A 22,169-nucleotide genomic window follows, 5' to 3' on the forward strand; every position below is an offset into this window, starting at 1 on the left:
CACACCAATTCACCAAACTAGTTAGATATTAGAAATGGAAACCAGAGCAGGTAACCAGTGAATTCAGCTTGCTGCTTTCTCAGAATGATCTCCATGCTGCATATGATCAAAATGCACCTTGGTGCACGATCCCTGGGCTCCAGTCACATGTATATTAGTATCCAGCATGTGGCAATCTCTCACGGCCACTATGTCACCTCTCTGATACACGGTCCGCAGGAGGCAAAGGCAGGACATCCAGGGCCCACAGCAGGCCAAAGAGCAGCAGCAGATCCCTGAGGTGGATGAGGAGCACTCAGCTCAGGGAGAGGTCGCTAATGTTAGGGCCCTCAAGATGCATGGGGTGCACATCAAATGGGACACCATTTCCCGGGGATGAATGAGGGTCAGTGCTAAGACCGGATCTGTATGTCCCGGGGCACTGGGACAGAAGAATGCCAGGTGCTGGTGCGGGATCTGAGGGCTCCAGGATTGGGAGGCCATTCTCTCCCAGTGAAGGTGACAGCCACATAGAACTTCAGTGCAGCTGGCTCCTTCCAAGGACCTATTTGGGATCTCTGGCCCCACAAACACATTTGGACAGTGACGGATGCCAGCTGTACAGCTTCACACCAATTCACTTTGTCTCTCCCTCTATGACATTGTCAGGGCAGCAGCCTAAGCGATAGGATTCAGGAACGTGGTTGGCTTCTTCCAGGCAAAGTGTAGCATTAATTGTACACACATGCCACTGAGAGGACTGTAACACAATGCCACATAATTCGTCAACAGGAAGGGGTTCCATTTGCTTCATCTGAGATCACCATTACCACTTCCTGGAGGGGTGTGCCCACTACCCTGGCAGCTGGTAGGAATGCTGGAACATTCTCATGCACCAACTCTATCTGAGGTTCGGGGCATTACAAAGCTGGTTATTGAGAGAAGAAGGGCTACCAACTGTGACCATGGCTCATGCCATCATTGAATAACCTGCTGAATGATGCAGAGTGCAGTTTTATTACTGTCCATGGCTCAACCAGGACCATGGGGGAGGAGGCAATGGCGTTGCTGAAAATGTGTTTCTGCTTATTGGACTGGGGGTGGGGGGTTGGTGCAGAATCCTCCAATATTGTCCGGACAGAGTGTACCACATCATGTTGGTCATTGGAAAGTCATATGGATGAAAATGGAATAGTGTAGATTAGGTGGGCTTCAGATTGGTTTCACAGGTTGGCGCAACATCGAGGGCCGAAAGACTTGTACTGTCCTGTAATGTTCGATGTTCTATGTTTTAAATAGTCCCAGGACATCAGGTCAGGGTTATTCTTTCATGAGATGTGGGTAGCATTGCAAGTATTGCCCATCCCAACTTACCTTGTTCATTTTAGAAGGCAGTTAAAAGACAATCATCTTATTGTAGGGGTTCTGAGGTCACATGTAAGAAAGACCTGGTGAGGAGGGCAGATTTCCTTCCCTGAGAAACATTAGCCAACCAGATGAGTTTTTATGACAATTATTTTGAGGTCACTATTACTGAGATTTATTCACTGCCTTTAAATTCCAACCACTGCCATGGTCGGATTATGAACCCATGTTCAGAGGTCAGTATCTTCTAATCCACTGACTGAATAACTGTAACTTCTGAATGTCTGGATCAGTACGGATTGGCAAGATGCAATCTAAAGCAAAGGCACTGGCGACTGGCATGTTTCACAATCACGAGAGTCAGTGAGGATTCACATTGTCCTGGAGATTGGCTGCTGGGTGTTTTTTTGCAAGCACACTGCACGTTGGCTTGAGGGTTGTCTCTGTAGAGTGACACTTCCTGCCATTGCTCTCCCCGAGTCCATAGGAACAAGCCAGGCTTACTGCAGGTCCATTCAATGTGCCGCTCATCAAAGAGTGGGCAGTGATTCAGGCATCCAACATCACTGACTGCAGCCATAGATGGCTGTGCAGGACAGAGGTGGCGATGATGGTTGTTCTTAAAGCAGAGCACAACCCTGCAAAGAGTTCAGACAGACTGGTGGCCATTTCTCAGATTGCACAGAATCAGACATGAGCTCTCTGATGACAGCAAAGAGTAGAGCAACAGGAGGATGTTCAATCGCCTGATGGACCATCACAGAAATCCAGAGTGCCCCACAACAGAATGTTCTATCACAATACAGTTGGAACTACATCACCTATGCCATTTAAGCTCTGTCCTGCTGTGCATCAGGGTCAGTCCAGGTCAGAGCTTTTAGCTGAATATATCTCTGAGCTGAATATATCTTCTTATTGTTAGTGAATTCATGGCTTCCCCCAAGCACTAGAGGAATATGTAGTTTTCCATCATTTCCACGTGCAGGGTGCCAACAAACCTACTGATATCTCGGGACTAAAGTGGCTTAATGTAGACCTTGGCCCCTGTCCAGTTTGGGATGTATGGAAATCCAGATGTCTGAACATCCTTGTGCTTGACAGAAGCACTAAAATATTGTGTGTTCATTTCCATAGCGGTGACATATAGCCCATTGATGAATGTGTTACTGAGCATTCAGCAAGAGGCCTACATCTGCATGTGACAAGCACCAGTTAAAGCTAACCTGCAACACCTGAAGCCAGACTGCATCTCTTAAAGACAAGGTGCATTCTGGCTGCAGCAAGGAATGCAAGTGGCTGGCTAATACTGCAAGAGTCATACAGTTATACAGCACAGAAGCTGACCCTTAGGTCCAGCTCATCCATGCCAACCAGGCATCCCAATCTGACCTGGCTCCATTTGCCAGCATATTCAGCCTCTCCCTATAATTCAAACCCTCAGGTTCCAACAACATCCTTGTAATTTTTTTCTAAACCTTCCCAAGTTTAACAACATCCTTCCAATAAAAGGGCAACCAGAATTGTATGCAGTATTCCAAAAGTAGCCTCACCAATGTCCACAAGGTGACATCCCAACTCCTATCCTCCATGCACTGATCGATTGAGGCAAGCATACTATCACTTCTTCATTGCCATGACTATCTGCCACTCCACTTTCAAGGAATGATGCACCTGCACTGCAGGTCTCTCAGCAACACTCCCCAGGACCCTACCATTAAGTGTGTAAGTCCTGCCCTTTCCAAAATACAGCACCTCACATTTCTCTAAATTAAACTCCACCTGCCACTCCTCGGCCCATTGGCCCATCTGATCAAGGTCCTGTTGTACTCTGAGATAATCTTGTTCATTGTCCACTACACCACCTACATTGGTGTCATCTACAAACTTACCATATATACCCCCTATATTCACGACCAAATCATTTACATAAATAACAAAATGCACTGGACCCTGCACCAATCCTTGTGGCACACCTCTAGTCATAGGCCTCCAGTCCGAAAAACAACCCTCCACCACCACCCTCTATCACCTGCCTTCAAACCAATTTTGTATCCAATTGGCTAGCTCCCTTGGGATTTCATGTGTTCAAAGCTTACAAACCAGTCTACTCTACAGAACCTTGTTGAACACTTTGCTGAAGTCCATACAGACAACTCCACTCTGCCTTCAGCAATCTTCTTTGTCACTTCTTCAAAAACCTCAATCAAGTTATTGAGACATGACTTCCCACACCCAAAGCCATGTGGACTATCCCTAATCAGTCCTTGCCTTTCCAAATACATTCTGGATTAGTGGTGCTGGAAGAGCACAACAGTTCAGGCAGCATCCGAGGAGCAGTAAAATTAATGTTTCGGGCAAAAGCCCTTCCTTTCCAAAAACATGTAATTCCTATCTCTCTAACAACTTACCGACCACAGATGTAAGGCTTTCTGGTCGTTAGTTCCCTGACTTTTCCTTACAGCCTTTCTTAACTAACGTGAGCCACCCTCCAGTCTTCCTGAACCTCATTTGCTGAGAAGAGCTCCAGGGGAAAAACGACCTAATATGGTGCAAAAGCCAATAAACGTACCCCATTTGGTATTTTGTAACTGCAGTGAGAGCTAGGACAGAAGATGAACTGGAAGGTCTTCTGACAGAGAGGCTATGGTTAAAGTGCCGTAAAAAGTTCAGTATCCTGCCTCCATATCTGAAAGGAAGTAATGTACTCCGAGAGCTTTCAGAATCCTGCAACATCTTTCCAGAATCTTGGCATCATTCCCTGCTGCACATTCATATCTTCTCCAACAATCCGATAGTCCTTTGAACTTTGTCACAGGAAGTAGATAGTCGAAGTAACCCCACCCCCCCCGCCACAAGTTGGAAGGTCCTGCATTTAAATAGAGTTGGCAAGGGTGGAGGGTTTCCATGTTCATCTGTGCGCGGTCAAGAGAAATCGTCAACTGGAACAGCAAAAATGTTCATTCAACACTGATCAACTGGAGATGGGTGTGTTTGGACCACTACCAATCTATCAGTCTCAACAAATTTTCCAGTGCACCAGAGCAAGCAGCATGACAGCATTGAACTGTGTGGGTTTTTAGATCAGAGTGGTGCTTGAAAAGCACAGCCAGTCAGGCAGCATCCGACAAGCAGGAAAATCGACATTTCGAGCAAAAGCCCTTCATCATCAATCTTCCTGCTCCTCGGATGCTGCCTGACCTGCAGTGCTTTTCCAGCACCACTCTAATCTAGATTTTGATTTCCAGCATCTGCAGTCCTTACTCTTGCCTGTATTGGTTTTTAGTCTGAACTTCTTCAGTCAGCATAATGTGTTGGCCCAGATTGTGAAGTTATTTTTGAGTTGTCAGGAGTTTTTGTTGAGTTGTTACTGGTTGGGCTGTGGGAGTTTCTATTCTGAAGCTGCCTTTTCACCTTTAATTAGTCTTTGAGATTGGAAAGAGTACTTAACATGCTAATAGAGAAATTAATAACTAAAGATTTCACTCATTCACCAGGAGCTATCATTTTGACATTCCTTTGCACAGAAAATTTTACTAAGGATGCCTTTTATCTTTGATCTTTTTATAAAGTCCAAAGCAATAGCAGAATTGAGGCTGAAGCGATGCAATTTGTTGTGTTATTTCGTTGCGTCAAGCTTCCACTGGGAAGCCATCACGTTGGGACTACCTTTGTCCAGTTGTCATGAGGATAAATATCTCACAGATTTGACTCCAGTGGCTGTTGGCAGCCTTTTCAGATTCTAAGAATTTTCTGTAGCTCATGATATTGAGTATTTGGAAAGGCAAGGACTGATTAGGGATAGTCAACATGGCTTTGTGCATGGGAAATCATGTCTCACAAACTTGATTGAGTATTTTGAAGAAGTAACAAATAAGATTGATGAGGGCAGAGCAGTAGATGTGATCTGTATGGACTTCAGTAAGGCGTTCGACAAGGTTCCCCATGGGAGACTGATTAGCAAGGTTAGATCTCATGGAGAACAGGGAGAACTAGCCATTTGGATACAGAACTGGCTCAAAGGTAGAAGACAGAGGGTGGTGGTGGAGGGTTGCTTTTCAGCCTGGAGGCCTGTGACCAGTGGAGTGCCACAAGAATCAGTGCTGGGCCCTCTACTTTTTGTCATTTACATAAATGATTTGGATGCGAGCATAAGAGGTACAGTTAGTAAGTTTGCAGATGACACCAAAATTGGAGGTGTAGTGGACAGCGAAGAGGGTTACCTCAGATTACAACAGGATCTGGACCAGATGGGCCAATGGGCTGAGAAGTGGCAGATGGAGGTGCTGCATTTTGGGAAAGCAAATCTTAGCAGGACTTATACACTTTATGGTAAGGTCCTAGGGAGTGTTGCTGGACAAAGAGACCTTGGAGTGCAGGTTCATAGCTCCTTGAAAGTGGAGTCGCAGGTAGATAGGATAGTGAAGAAGGCGTTTGGTATGCTTTCCTTTATTGGTCAGAGTATTGAGTACAGGAGTTGGGAGGTCATATTGTGGCTGTACAGGACATTGGTTAGACCACTGTTGGAATATTGCGTGCAATTCTGGTCTTCTTCCTATCGGAAAGAAGTTGTGAAACTTGAAAGGGTTCAGAACAGATTTACAAGGATGTTGCCAGGGTTGGAGGATTTGAGCTATAGGAAGAGGCTGAACAGGCTGGGGCTGTTTTCTCTGGAGAGTCGGAGGCTGAGGGCTGACCTTATAGAGGTTTACAAAATTATGAGGGGCATGAATAGGATAAATAGACAAAGTCTTTTCCCTGGGGTTGGGGAGTCCAGAACTAGAGGGCATAGGTTTAGGGTGAGAGGGTGGTACGTGTATGGAATGAGCTGCTAGAGGATGTAGTGGAGGTTGGTACAATTGCAACATTTAAGAGGCATTTGGATGGGTATATGAACAGGAAGGGTTTGGAGGGAGCTGGGCCGTGTGCTGGCAGGTGGGACTAGATTGGTTTGGGATATCTGGTCGGCATGGACAGGTTGGACCGATGGGTCTGTTTCCATGCTGTACATCTCTATGACTCTAAGACTCTATTTATTCTAGAAATCCTACTCCAGCAAAGGATAAATAACCCTGCATTTAAACCTTGACCTACAATGGGCGTGATGTGAAAGATAGAGGGGAAGAGAAAATGAGAAAGAGAGAGGGAAGAGAGAATAAGAAAGAAAGAGAGAGAGAGAGAGAGAAGGAACTCCTACAGGTGGGAGAAGGGATGTGCCGAGATCAATTATCAGATCTGCTTATGCTCCCGGTAATGACAGATACAGCTGAGCTTTATTTGAATTGCCCCCTCGATTCATTGTGTTTTACTGTTTTCATCCTCACTTGTACTCTGGAAAATTGTTTAAATCTGACCATTCTCCACAAATTTGAGTTTTGAACACAAATTGGCTCAACTAACACTTTTCTACTGGTAAGGAATGCAGCAGCTCCCTCGACTGAATGGCAGGCTGGCCCTGGTGCCTGGAACAGGGCCCAAGTTGCACTCATTGTAACCCAGATACCCACTGGGTAATGGAAAATGAGGCACTCTCCTCTTGATGCACCAGCCATGAGATGAACGCTGGGATATTCGCTCTGAAGTTTTCAGCTCTGTTGTCATTCTTGTCCTCTCTCTCTCTTTCTCTCTGAGCAGAACCTCCTCTAATAGAGGGTGCATGGCATCAATCCCAAGTTTTCTCTTTCTACAATGCAGGAATCGCTCATTTTTGCTTTGTTCTGACCCAGTGATCTGCTTCAGAGCAGCTATTTGCATTGCCACTAACTTTGGTCGGTTTTATACTGAAGGTGTCTTTATTTGAAAGAAGCCACATCTGTAATTCCACTTCAAGCTGCAGTATGAATAATAGAATGCACAGTTAAGCATTAATACTGTTGATTGGAAGAAATGTACACATACCTGCATTTACACAGCACCTGATCGCGTCTTTCAAACTCCTCAGAAACTGGAACAGGATGAAATTACTTTGGCCACTGGAACTAAAGACTGGAGGGAGTCTTCTTACCACTGATTGTTACCCAAGCTCTGCTTATTGCGTGACTGTAGATGGCTGTGTCAGTAATGTTTCACAAACAGCAAGGGACAGATGAAATGTCTACCCAGATTCCAGAATGGGAACCCATCAACAGGGAAATGCAATCATTGACACTCCCCTGAATTTACAAACAGAATCGCAGTCTAAAGTTTGCAATGATGCTCCTGCAATGTAGCCTGTCCTTGATACCTAGCTCGCTGTGTCAATGCATGGCCTTCTGACTTTGGGAGAGGGCAGTGGTGTGGTGGAGGGAGGAGGTGACAGATTCTGCGACCAAATGAGCCAAGCTGACACATTCTCCCACTCCTTTCTCTTCCTCCAGTTTGTTCTCCTCCTCCTGTTCTGAAGACAGTGACACATGCCGGGGTATGGTTCCATTGCAGCGCCAGGCCTCCAGTCCCTCACCGAACTGAGTTCAACTCTTCACATGTGAGCCGAGACAGTAAGTGGCAATGAGTATTTCAATCATGGGGGTGTGATGGACCATCACAGATTAACCCAACATCTAAACATACATACACGAGCAAAACTCACTGAGTCACACCCTGGGTGGTTTTTGCTCTTCCGTCCATCCTTATCCCTGGATACTCCACCTTGTAATTACAATGTGTGATATCAGTACCTGTGGAATTCCGTTCCAAAATCTTTGGCCTTTTCATCTCACCATCATGTCTTTTAAGATAAACTTTAAAATCTCACTCCTTTTCGTCAGCTGTCTTAACGCCTCTTCGTTGAGGTCAGTATCAGTTCCTTTAGTCTGTTTACACTCCTGTAAAGTGCTTTGAGATAATTTACTGTGTTCAAGGTACTTTGTGAATGCATTTATTGTTGTACATGAAATTCAAATATCACTGAATGCAATAACTCTAGCAATTTAAGGGAGAAAGTTATCGATTTCATATTAACAGATTTCCTTCAAATAGCAGAAAAACAGAATAAAGCAATATCACAAAAGATACTTATTACAGTAATAAGGGTACTTCATCTTGATACCCATTTGTGTGTCCTGACCGGTCCTGCAATCTGTTAGACTTCTCTCTTTGACCATTACTTATTGAAACCACTTTTCACCGAAGAGTGCTTTCGCTGATCCTCGAGACGTTCATGTCCTTGACCTTTAGAGAGCCTGAGTAGTGAAGGGGTCTCCATATCAGGGTGAATAGGGGAGGCTGGTTGTGATTGACAGGTTCCTGAACAAAAAGCTTTAGTCTGAACCATTTATTTCAAGTCTCACATTTTAATCATTAAAATTTGAAATCTCCAGAACTTTTTCCAAAGCTTTTAAAGCAGTTTTTTTTTGTAGAGAAACACTGTTGATTAAAAAAAAGACAACTTTTTTAAATTTAGTCTTGGGGTGTGTAATTAACTGACAAGGTCAGCATCCCAGTACTATTTATCCTTTGGGAGTACTGTGCATACAATTCTGGTTTCCCAACTGTAGGAAGGATATTATTAAGTTGGAGAGGGTGCAGAAAAGATTTACAAGGATGTTAACTGGACTGGAGGGTTTGAGTTTTGAGACAGCCTGTATAGATTGGGACTTTCTTTCCCTGGAGCATAGGAGGTTGAGGGGTGACATTATCAAAGTTTATTAAATCATGAAGGACATAGATAAGGTGAATAACTAAGGTCTTTCTTTTGGATAGGGGAATTCAAAACTAAAGGAAAAAGGTTGGTGGAAATATGGAATGAACTGCCAGAGAAAGAGGTAGATGCAGGTTACAATGTTTAAAAGACATTTGGACAGGCACAAGAATAAAAAAAAGGTTCAGAGGGATATGGGCCAAATGCTGGCAAATGGAACTAGTTTAGGTTAAATCTGGTCGGCATGGACGAGTTGGAGTGAAGGTCTGTTTTTGTGCTGTATGACTCTTTGAGCTGTCCTTGAACCTTTGTTGTAAATTAGTATATATGGCTATTTCCAACATGCTGTTCGGGAGAGAGTTCCAACACTTTGATCCTGCAACAGAAAAAGGACAATGAAGTAATTTAAACAGCTTTTGCATTTATATCACATTTTGTAAGATAATTCTCATACACCTCAAAACATTTTATAGCCATGGAAGTATGTTTGAAATATAAAATGTGGATCATTCCCATATGCTGGGAACCTCTCATCAGTGAAGGCTGACATTGATGAGGCAAATCAACATTGGCTTTAGTGTGCTAGTACAGAACTTGGCAGTAACCAAACAAAGTGTTTGATGACAAAGATTTCAAACCCAACACCAAGTTCATGGTCTACAAAGTAGCAGTGTTACCAGCTCACTTGTATGCATCAGAGAATAGACAATGTACAGCAGACATTGCAAACATCTTGAGACATATCACCATGAATGCCTCTGCAAGATCGTGCAAATCCGCTAAACAGGATGAGCGCCCCATGAGCCCAGCTTTGAGTCACTGGTTATGGCCAATCAGCTGGGTTCAGTGAGCCACATCATCTGTATGCCTGACACAAAACTTCCAAAGTAAGCTGTCTCATCTGAACTTCATCATGGCAAGCAGTTACCAGAGGAAATGTTCTTCAGAGCCTCCCTGAAGGTAACTCCACCAACTCTTTGAAATCTCTAGCATACGATCACCCAAACTGGAGACCATTTTGAGTGCCTTTGACTGGCCCAGGTGAGAGAAAAACACAAACAGCAGAAGGGGACGTACGAAAACCTGAACATCCTTCTTGTCCACTCCAACAAGCACCTCTCACCGACCTGTGAGAAAGTTTACAGATCCAGCAGCCAGCTACTTTGTCACCTCAACACCCATAGCACTGGAGTGGACAAAACTCCCCCTTGATGCAAAGGAACTGCCTATGAAGAAGAAGACTTGTGCTGTAAACATTGAGAAACCAAGCAGGTCTTACAGCACCTATGGAGGGAGAAAAATAGTATTAACAATTAACATGCTGAGTCTGGTATGACTCTTCTTCAGAATTTGAGCATTTCAAAGTGTCCTCACTGCTCTGATGCAGAAAATATAATAAAGTAAAGAACTTATAAAAGAAAACTCTCAGAAGACAAAACATGAATACACATACAGAGCCTTAGCATCTTTGTCATTAAATACAGCCTGCAGATAAATGGCTTATAATAATAATTATGCAGCCTGGTGGGAACTGCATCTAAAGGGACTTGAGCCAGACTTTTATTACGATAATCATACATATAGTTTATAAAAATAAAGCAGCAGTGTTTAACAGCATATAAATAAATGATGTAGCTACTGTGTTAGTTTGCATTATTAATGAATGCCCTAAAGGAAACAATAGCCATGCCAGAGCTTGATGTTGTAGAGTGTATAGTCCTCGCAGCTGCATAAAGAATGCTGACTCGTGCTTTCATCTGCCAGCATCTGCAGTGGCCCAGAATTTGCTGTGGCTTTGGAACAGGTGGCACTTTGCACAACTGAATCCCAAGGGGGGCAACAACTGAAGCTTGTGACTTGCCATGTCTTCATAGAGCTCGGGACAACAAAAAAAATGACAAGATGACAGATAGTAGTTTCAATATACAGTGACAAACAAATTAGTGCAAAGATGCTTTCTACTGAATACCAGATGTGTTGAATTCTGTGAAATGGAACAAGCAATGAAAAATTGTCAAACTCCCATCTGTGCCTTCTGCACGCTACCAGGATGTCAAGTGCTGGCGCGTTTGGTAGTTGTATTAAATACTTCCTAATTTGGTATCACAGGGCCCATTAATAAGTACACTTAATGGTCAGCCCCTAATTCAGTGCATATGTTACGTTATGTACTGAAATGCAGGGTGTAGAATTATTTTTGTTTGACTGAGGAATGGATACCTATTTATTTTTACATTTCAGACACAAGAGCCAGGTTGTATTTTCTGCTCTTGTTTGGCTGTATCTTGTTTGTTTTCTTGTCTAAAATCCTGTTTCCCAATTTTAGAAAAATATTCCCATTGCAGCAGCATTAGTGTTTGTCCCAATCCCCCTCACTTCCCCTCCTCCTCAATTACCGATAGACATCACTTTCAGAAATCAGTGCCAATCTATTTACTGTCCGATCATTTTCTTCCATTAGCCCTCAGATGCTGGGGCAAATTTGTGAAATTGAAAGGGTTCAGAAAGGATTTACAAGGATGTAGCCAGGGTTGGAGGGTTTGAGCTATAGGGAGAGGCTGAATAAGCTTGGGCTGCTTTCCCTGGAACATTGAAGGTTAAGGGGTGACCTTACAGAAGTATATAAAATAATGAGGGGCATGGATGGGATAAAAAGACAAGGTCTTTTTCCCAGGTGAAAGTGAATACTGCAGATGCTGGAGATTAGAGTCAAGAGTGTGGTGCTGGAAAAGCACAGCAGGCGGCATCCGAGGAGCAGGAAAATCGACGTTTTGGGCAAAAGCCCTCCATCAAGGTCTTTTTCCCAGGTGTGTGTGGCGATGGTGGGGGGGGAGCAAAACTAGAAGGCATAGGTTTAAGGTGAGAGGGGAAAGATTTAAAAGGATCCTAAGGGGCAACGTTTTCACACAGAGGGTGATGTGTGTATGGAATGAGTTGCTAGAGGAAGTGGTGGAGGTGGATACAATTACAACATTTAAAAGGCATCTGGATGGGTATATGAATAGGAAGGGTTTGGAGGGATATGGGCCAAATGATGGCAAATGGGGCTAGGTTAATTTATGACAGATGGTGGGTATGGATGGGTTGGGCCGAATGGTCTGTTTGTTTGCTTTCCATCTCTATGACACTAAATTACTGATCACAAGCTATTTGGAGTGAAGTCACTTAATACTGTTCAAAACGAGGAGTACATACAAAAATAGATTTAGATTTAGATTTATTGTCACATGTATATAAAAATACAGTGAAAACTGTTCCCTCACATGTAAAACACAGAATGTCAATGCTTCAGTGCCATGTTGGAACACTGAGTATAATGTAAGATTTTGCTGCAATGGTGTTCATCTTTCCCTCTTTCTCTTGTTACCTCTTGTACTCCTCCATTCCCTGTTTGACATCAGTTGGGATCTCGGTTACGGACCACCTTCAGTGTCGCTGCCGCTCCCACAACCGCTGTGTCTGAGCTGAAGCAATGGGCCTGGTCTCACTCTGATGCTCCTCCAACTGGATTTAAACAGGGTGGAAGGAGATTGAAAATCACAATCTGGGAAGTCAGTTCAGGATCTTGACACCACCACAGAGTTCGCAATTTTCAAAGGGCTAGTGAGGATGGGGATTTCTGAGGGAATGGGAAGCATACCCACTGCCGATTAAAGTCTTTAACAAGCCTGGAGAGGCTCACAATTGAAGTTTGTAACTTCATTTCAGTGAACCATCACGGCTTAGCGCCCATTTGATTAGATTACATTACAGTGTGGAAACAGGCCCTTTCGGCCCAACAAGTCCACACCGACCCGCCGAAGCGCAACCACCCATACCCCTACATTTACCCCTTACCTAACACTACGGGCAATTTAGCATGGCCAATTCACCTGACCTGCACATCTTTTGGACTGTGGGAGGAAACCGGAGCACCCGGAGGAAACCCACGCAGACACAAGGAGAACGTGCAAACTCCACACACACACCTGAGGCGGGAATTGAACCCGGGTCTCTGGCGCTGTGAGGCAGCAGTGCTAACCACTGTGCCACCGTGCCACCCTTTTCCAATCTCTCCTTGTCCTAAAAGCCTGGGACCTACCTGGTTCCAGTCAATATAATATTCCTTCTGGAACTGCTCGCTGTCCCAGCAATACCCACTACTGGGTAATGGTGCTTCTAAGGTTCCTAGTTGCCAGTCAATCAGAATGGCCAGCAGTTCTAGCGTCTGGGACTCCCTTTCACTCAGGAACCTTGAAGTCCTTGTTAAGGCTACCTGCCCGGTGAAATCATATTATATCCCTGCACCCCACCCCCTGTAGAATTTAGCTACTGCGAAATCAGAGTGTGAAATCAATTTCTGGTATTACTGAGCATGCCCATGTGTGTCAGTAACTGGTGTCACAAAGGAACAAAAACATTATAATCACACCATTGCACCAATGGATGTAAAAACAGAGGATCTTCACAGAACAAAGTTTAATATCTTTATCTACTGGTAAATTTGCAAACTCTGAAAAATTGTAAGGAGACTCAGTGTGGGCAGTGTAGTGTCATGAACCTTGGATCCTTTTACCAAACAGCTAGCATGGAAGGGATAGACTCTTTGCAGGTCTTTAACTCTTTGTGGATCTGAAGCTTTATATGCTGGAGTCAATCATAGCTCATCAGAAGAAAATCAAGAAAACCCGAAAGAACTGTGGGGATGCTGTAAATCATAAACAAAAGCAGAAATTGCTAGAAAAGCCCAGCAGGTCTGGCAGCATCTGTGTTCTGAGGAAGGGTCACTCAACCCATAACGTTAACTCTGATTTCTCTCCACAGTGTTGACAGACCTGCTGAGCTTTTCCAGCAATTTCTGTTTTTATTTTTAATTATCTACTGTTCCTCGTGTAACTTTACTAGATTCTGGGTGTTTCATGAAGAATGGGAGGGTATTCATCTTCCATCCTAAACAGCTGAGACTGTCGTAAGGCTCTCGTCATACCACATTTCAAATATTGTGAGCAATTAGGGCCCTGCATCTAAGGAAGGATGTGCTGGCCTTGAAGGGGGTCCAGGGGAGGTTCACAAGAATGATCCTGAGACTGAAGGACTTGAAGATCAGTTGAGGACTCTGGGTCTGTATTTGATGGAGTTTAGAAGGATGAGGAGGGGATCTCATTGAAGATTACAGAATACTGAGTGGCCTAGATAGAGTAGACATGGAGAGGATGTTTCCACTAATAAAACAGACTAGGACCTGTGGGCACAGCCTCAGAGTGAAGGGATGACCCTTTAGAACTGAGATGAGGAGGAATTTCTTCAGCCAGAGGATTTTAAATCTGTAGAACTCCATTGCATCATCAGGCTGTAGAGGCCAAGTCATTTTGTGTCATTAAGACAGAAATAGATAGATTGGATTAGATTACTTGCAGTGTGGAAACAGGGCCTTCGGCCCAACAAGTCCACACCGACCCTCCAAAGAGCAACCCACCCAGATCCATTCCCCTACATTTACCCCTTCACCTAACACTGCGGGCAATTTAGCATGGCCAATTCACCTAACTTGCACATTTTTGGACTGTGGGAGGAAACCCACGCAGACATGGGCAGAATGTGCAAACTCCACACAGACAGTTGCCTGAGGTAGGAATTGAACCCGGGTCTCTGGCACTGTGAAGCAGCAGTGCACACCACTGTGCCACCCAAGATAGCTTCTTGATCAGGAAGGGGATCAAAGGTTACAGGAGAAGCCAGGAAAATGGGATTGAGAAACAAATGAGCCATTTTTGAATAGCAGAGCCGATTCGATGGGTTGAATGGTATCTGATATCTGCTCCAATATCTTATGGTCTTATGGTCTTTAATACATAGGTACCTTTTGGTTGAAGAATTTCAGATGGATTGCATCATAAAGGAGTACGTGGGCCATTTATTATCAGTGCAGGATAAAATGCTAAAGCAGAGCTGTGCGTCTGAAAATATTATAAATTGAAGCTGCAATGAGCACCTTTGAAAGGGCAATGATCTCTCTCCCCTTATCATTCATCAATGCATTTGCAACCTATGAGACACTTACAGATTGTTTACCAGATGCCTGTCCAGGAGTGATGAATGCATCACTTGAGAGCTTGCTTAACTCCAGGAAAAATGCCTCAAAAATTCACTGCTGACACCAAGTGATGGTTGTGTCAAATAGTCGAATGAAATCAGGTATATTTTATTCATTGATGGGTTGTGGGTAGCACTGGCATGGCCAGCATTTGTTGCACGTTCCATCGTAGCTTGCCAATTTTCGAGGGTAATTTAAGGTCGACCACATTATTGTTGGGGGTCTGAAGCCATTTGTAGGCTAGACCGGGTGAGGAGGGCAGATTTCTTTCCCTAAAGGACATTAGAGAACTAGAATGGTTTTTAAGTCAACTATTTTGAGGTCATCATTAAATGAAATTATTCACTGTTTTAAATTTCACTCATTGCCATGGGTAGAATTATGAACACATGTTCAGAGGTCAGAAGTTCGTAATCCAATGACATTACCAATGAAGCCACCACCTCTCCCTAGTGAAAGTAGATGACCCACCAATACTAATACCTGCCAGCAAGAACCGAGCAAGATGGAGGGGCTTCAAAGACATTGGGAGGCGTAGGCAGAGACCTTGTAAAGCTGGAAGTTATGTAATAGACTTACACTGTCTCTTGTTATCCCTTGTTTTAACTCCATCAAATCCCATGTAATGTGGCTCACTATGAGTCAGCTTCTCTTATTGCAAGTAATATTTTCAGACTGCTTGAATAACGTTAATTATGTATTAAATTGTGATTATATAATGCAATCTTATGGAACATTTAGTAGAATTCAAGTGCATCATTTGCGGAAATATGTGCATATTTGCAATGAAACTGCAAATCAGTGACCTTGATCTGTATTGACTGTGTGCTTAAGTATGGCTCTATTATTTTATCTTTGCTTTTTCAAAGCTCGTGTTACAGTGGAGAATGATAAAGCTGGAGTTACAATAGTGTAACTACAATTCATCTATCATTCAGGGGTTTCTTTTAAAACAATCGCTACAATTTCAAAGATACTGACCACAGCCTGAATTGATAATATATAAATATCGCAACAGGGGCAAAACTTCAAGAGCATTTAATTGATAGTGAAGCATTTTGGAACAATTCGAGAGCATAAAAGCTGCTTTCTAATTGTGAGTCTTTCATTCTTTTTCTAGAACATATCTAGTTAAAACATAATTGCAGATCCAGCTTAGAGAAATCTAGACCCACAATTTCCCTGTGAGCATGCCTCCCTACTGAATCATTGCTACAGATAGATGCCTTACACAAACTTTTCAGGCCAGTTTTCAGAATAAACCTTTCCTCCACAGTGTAGTACAGGGAGCATATATTGCCTCATCCCTCACTATTTCTGAGTGGTAATGTAAGAGACATACAATTGTGTAAATAAGAGTCCACATGGATCTCAATTATACAGTGAGTGAAACCACTTGTATGATGGGCCCCCTTAGATGAGGTGGGTAATGTACTGCTTTTCTCATTGTTCTTTTTAGATTAGATTACTTACAGTGTGGAAACAGGCCCTTCGGCCCAACAAGTCCACACCGACCCTGCAAAGAGCAACCCACCCATACGCATTCCCCTACATTTATCCCTCCACCTAACACTATGGGCAATTTAGCATGACCAATTCACCTAACCTGCACATCTTTGGACTGTGGGAGGAAACCGGAGCAAACTCACGCAGAGACGGGGAGAATGTGAAAACCCCACACAGACAGTTGCCTGAGGCGGGAATTGAACCCAGGTCTCTGGCGCTATGAGGCAGCAGTGCTAACCACTGTGCCACCATGCTGCCCTTACCTTGCAGCCAATGCTAGGAATTTCTCAAATGATTATATTAATGGCTTAAAATTCTATTCCTGTGATGTATTTGTTCTTCATGATTGCTTGGTGTTTCAAAAGGTAAATAACTTCTGGATCTTTTTTTTCTAATTGCTATGATTTGATAGTATGGGGTTAGGGCTAGCTTACTGTTTCCCATTATTTAGAATCCTGTTTGCTGATGGATGAAATAATTAAAGGTGACAGCATCCTTTTGCAGAGAAAGGTACAGTACTGGCTTGTTCTTTTAATTAACTGTCAGATTTACACTTTTTCACTTTGAATATAAAATCTTTTTGTTGAATTTGTGCTTATCAAGTTGAAGAATGTCAGTGCTGAGGAGAACTATTTCCTATGTTTCTCATTGTCGGCATCTTGTAGATGTTGGTAAAGTTGACTCTAATCTGCCCTGTCAGAAATGCAACGTTTTCTTTGGTTCCAACATTCACAGAATCATGTTTGGGTGACATTGTAAAGAGTGCAGGATATGTTTCTTTGCTTGCTATTTTTGGCTAAGTCTTTCAGGTCGTCACGTAATTAGAATCAGAGAATCCCTACAGTGTGGAAACAGGCCCTTCAGCTCAACAAGTTCACACCGACCCTTTGAAGAGTAATCCACCTAGACCCTTATTCTACTATACTATATTTATCCATGACTAATGCACCTAACCTACATATCCTGAACACAATGGGCAATTTAACATGGCCAATTCACCTAAACTGCACATCTTTGGATTGTGGGAGGAAACCGGAGCACCCGGAGGAAACCCACGCAGACACAGGGAGAACGTTCAAAGTCCACACAGACAGTCGCCCAAGCTGGAATCAAATCTGGGTTCCTGGTGCTATGAGGTAGCAGTGCTAACCACTGAGCCACGCTGCCGCCCTCTGGTTTGCCAGAAATTATGAACAGACAATTTCCTCATGCTGTAGTGTTCATAACACAAAGTAAACAAAGGAAATTTTCTATTGAATTCAACTCAGTCCAAATATGAAGCATTTCCATTCCACATATTTGCCTTTCTTACGACCTCTCCCAATTTTGCAACAGTTGTGGTCATGTTCAAGGGAATTTTATTCTATGACATTGTGAGGTACTGGACGAGGGATGAAATATTAATCCACAAGGATTAGTTGTGTAATTAGGCATCTCTGGGTTTTTTTCTGAGATTATAAACCATCTTATTCCTGCACATTGTTTATGTCATATATTGAGGGAAACCCACAGAGAATAAATTAGATGGTAAAAAACAAAGAACTGTGGATGCTGGAAATCAGAAACAAAATCAGAAATAGTTAGATAAATTCAGTAGGTCTGGCTGTATCTGTGGATAGAAAGCAGAATCAAAATTTTGGGTCCAGTGACTCTTCATCAGACCTGCTGAGTTTTTCTAGCGATTTCTGAATTTGTTAATAATCCAGATGATCTCATCCTAACCGACCAAAAGCATTTGATGGAGTGACCACGATACAATCCTTCTGGGCTTCAGGATGAGTACCAGCCATAACGTGTAAATTGTGGTAAATGAACAAGACTATGAGCATTGCTGAACGGGATTCTCTGCCACATTCGTGAAGGCTATTTCTCTGGCATTCACCAACCTCCATATTATGTTACAGCAGTCAATGAGGTCAAACCACATGGAAATACAGGGTCCACTATTTCCTGGAAATTTGGCACCACGAGGAACATCAACTTTAATGGATACCAGGTATTCAGCTATAAGCAATAGCTGAAATAAACTGATAAATCTTCGATGCTTCATGCTCCCATCAATTTTTAACTCTGAGCTTTTCACTGTCAGGACTCAAATTCTCACAAACCTATGAGCCATTTACTCATAGAATCCCTACAGTGTAGATAGAGGCCATTCAGCTGATTGGCTATGCAGCTACTCTCCGAAGTGCAACCCATCCAGACCCACCCCCACCACCTTATCCACGCAACCCCCCCTTTCCCGATAACAAGCATTCAGTAGAAAAAAACAAGCCCACAAAGGGGATCAAGTGGGTGAAGCATCACAGGAGTTGATCACTTCCCAATCGCAAGGATCCTCATACCTACATCCACAGTCACAATTGGCAGTATGGGGTTAGGGCTAGCCTGCTGTTCCCCATTATTTGGAATCCTGTTTACAGATGGATGAAATAATTAAAGGTGACAGCATCCTTTTGCAGAGATTTGACTAGGCTCACTGTTGGTTAATATTGTTGCATTGCATTTAATGAGAGAGAGAAGCCCTATGGTCCGCTGGGACTATGGTGACTTTATCTTTCCTTTATTGCCTATCGTTAGTTCAGAATGCATCATTTTGTGTAAGCATTCCAGAGGATGATATTTGTGGCAGCAATGAGGAGTGTAATTTATGTCTCGATCTTCTGATCAGGCAACATGACAAGTCAGAATTTAACAAAGAACTCGCGGCTTCCTGAACCTAAAGTGTGATTATTTCTAATATGTACCAACCAGAAGAGATGATTCTAAATTTAGTGGAGAGCAGTGAAGATGCTGTGCCTTTTTTCCCTTTATAACCTCTTTTACCTCTCTGTCTCTCTCTCTCTCCTCCCCACCCCACCCTCCACCAATCCCAGCACCCTCTCTCTCTCTTTCTCTCTCTCTTTCTTTCTCTCTCCTTCCCCTCTTTCTCTCTCTCTCTCTCTGGGATACCTCTAAACCTGTCTGTTCACTCCATCCCCCTCAGCTTCATCCCTCCTCACCTCATTATCATCATAAATCTTAAACTTTTGTCGCTACTTCTAGTTCTGAAGACGGGTCACAGGACTCAAAACAGTAACTCTGATTTCTCTTCACAGTTGTTGCCAGATCTGCTGGCTTTCCAAAGCAATTTCATTTGTTTCCTTGAGATCTCCAGCATCTGCAGTTCTTTTCTTTATTTCCAAGCATTATCAGCTCATTTATAATTTAGCTAAATGGGAGAGCAGACTTGATTAGAGACAAAATAAAACCTGCAGATGCTGGTAGAAAAGCAGGAGGTCAATGTTTCAGGTATAACCCTTGCTCAGACTCGAAGGTCTGAAGGGCCTACTTCAGCTCCTATGCCCTATGGGCTTATATTCTCTGGAATATAATGTGGGAAAATGAGGCTATGTTGTTGCATTTTGGTACGTAATCTTCTGAAATAGAAGAATGTGCAGGGTAAGAGGGTCAAGGTGAGGGAGTGGCACTAGGTGCATTGCTCATTTGGAGACCAGTACAGTCACAATGGTCCAAATGACCTCTTTCTTTGTTGTATTCATTCTGTGATTCTGTGAGAAGGGACCTCATTGAAATATACATCATTCTAAGTGTGTAGGGCTTGGTTCGGTACAGTGGCTCAGTGGTTAACACTGTTGCTTCACAATGTCAGGGACCCTGGGTTCGATTCCACCCTTGGATGTCTGTCTGCATATTTTCCCTGTGTCTATGTGGGTTTTTCCATCGAGTGCTCTGGCTTCTCCCACAGTCTAAAGATGTACAGGCTAAGTGGTTAGCTATGGGAAATGCGGACACATGGGGATTATAGATCTGAGTAGGATGCTCTTTGGAGTGTCGGTGCTGATGCAATGGGCTGAGTAGCCTCTTTTTGCACTGTAAGGATTCTGTATAGACCTAGTGAAGTTGTTTCTGTTAGCAAAGGAATCTAAGACATTGTCTAAACCAGAAAGTTATGGATGCTCTGTCATTAACTAAACATGTAGACTGTTCTTAGAAGGCGTAAATATAGACCTGAAGGTCTTGCATGATATTCCTCAGATCGACAGATTTTTAGTCTCTCAGGGAAACAGATGATATGGGAAGCAGGTAGAAAACTGGACTATAAGCCATGATCTCATTGAATGACAGAGCAGACTTGACTGACACAAATATGGTAAAAACAAGGACTGCAGATGCTGGAAACCAGAGTCTACATTAGAGTGGTGCTGGAAAACACAGCAGGTCAGGCAGCATCCGAGGAGCAGGAGAATCGACGTTTCGGGCAAAAGCCCTTCATCAAGAATAGGACCGAAACGTTGATTTTCCTGCTCCTCGGATGCTGCCTCACCTGCTGTGCTTTTCCAGCACTACTTCAATCTAAATCCTGACACAAATATGGTCTACCTGCTCTAGCTCATATGTTCTTAAATGCTGTCCCCAAACGAATTGAGTGTTTTGCAAAGGTTCAGCAACATTTCCGTGCATTTTCTTTTTGTTCTAATCATAATTCTAAAAATTCCATATGCATTTGTAATTGCTTTTGCAACCCGTGCTAGCACCGTTAAAGAATTGTGTACAGGTCTCTTTTCCTGCATCCCCTTTAAAGTTGTACCATTTACCTTATTGTCTCTCTGCATTCTTCCAACCAGAGCGTATCACCTCACACTTGCTTGCATTTAATTTTATCTGTCACCAGCATATGTTCTCCTGAATTCTGTTGTTATTGTCTTCGTTGCTTATTGCGTATTGGTGTTCCATGTCATTTGCAAACTTTGAAACTGTGTCACTTATAACCAAATCTAGGTCATTAATAAACATCAAAAAGAATAGTAGTATTCTTTTCCATCTGTGTTTTGTTTGACAGTAATTCCTTTACATTCAAACCCAGTACAAGAGATTTGAAAATCAGCTGCAGTTTGCAAAAAGAATGTTTTAACCAAATTTAATGCATATATTACAAGGTTGTTTCAATATGAACATGAATCTAGAGGGGAGGAACAAAGTGACTTTTGAACAAAGATTATACAATTTACCCTGTTTTGTGTGTGGCAGACAATTATTTTAGCATCGGAATGTCAGCTATGCAAATCCATTCAGGACAGAGCTTGAAAGGATATTTTGACAGCTCAATCCATCCATTGCACAGATTAAAGTGAAACAAGTTGAACAATTGGGATTTTCACAGGGGAAAGAAAAAACTGAAGTAAACTATCTGCCTCCTGCAATCAGGAAGTAATACACAGAATGTATCGATCAAGAATAGATAAAAGCTTTTTGTAAAATAATTGTTTCAAATTAGATTGCGACCTACCACCTCCTTCTGAAAGCAGCAGGATTTGGTAATGCTGTTGTTTCTTGGTCAGAATGTCCTCAGTCCAGGATCCAAACGCATAACTAAGGTTATCATTCCAGGGCAGTACTGATTCCCTTATAAGAGCTACCTTTCAATGGAGACATTAAACTGAAGTTCCTTCTTCCATCTCAGGTATATGTAAAAGATTTTGTGCAAATCTTTCAAAGAAAAATAGAGAGTTACCCCCGCCAGGCCAATATTGATCCCTCAATGTTACAGTATTTGTTTTGCTCTGTATTTGTTTAATATATTAACTTCATCATTTATTATTCAAACTGGGCTTGACGGGATGCTCTTTC

At 42.9% G+C, this 22,169-nt stretch overlaps 1 protein-coding gene across 2 annotated transcripts in view; it reads left to right on the forward strand.

Annotated features, from left to right (window-relative positions):
• Nucleotides 1-22,169, forward strand: part of adarb2 (adenosine deaminase RNA specific B2 (inactive)) — a 748,761-nt gene that overhangs the window by 284,608 nt on the left and 441,984 nt on the right. Inside the window, exon 2 of one of the 2 annotated variants that reach the window (XM_043690659.2) lies at nt 7,698-7,817. The exons of the other annotated variant lie outside the window; for it this stretch is intronic. Coding sequence (XP_043546594.2) covers nt 7,698-7,817 — 120 coding nt within the window. The remainder of the gene's footprint in view (nt 1-7,697; nt 7,818-22,169) is intronic. 2 annotated transcript variants of the gene reach the window in all.

Source organism: Chiloscyllium plagiosum, unplaced genomic scaffold, assembly GCF_037043375.1.
Source record: "Chiloscyllium plagiosum isolate Xiang-an unplaced genomic scaffold, Cpla_swu_hap1 HiC_scaffold_5, whole genome shotgun sequence".
NCBI classification, from domain to species: Eukaryota; Metazoa; Chordata; class Chondrichthyes; order Orectolobiformes; family Hemiscylliidae; genus Chiloscyllium; species Chiloscyllium plagiosum.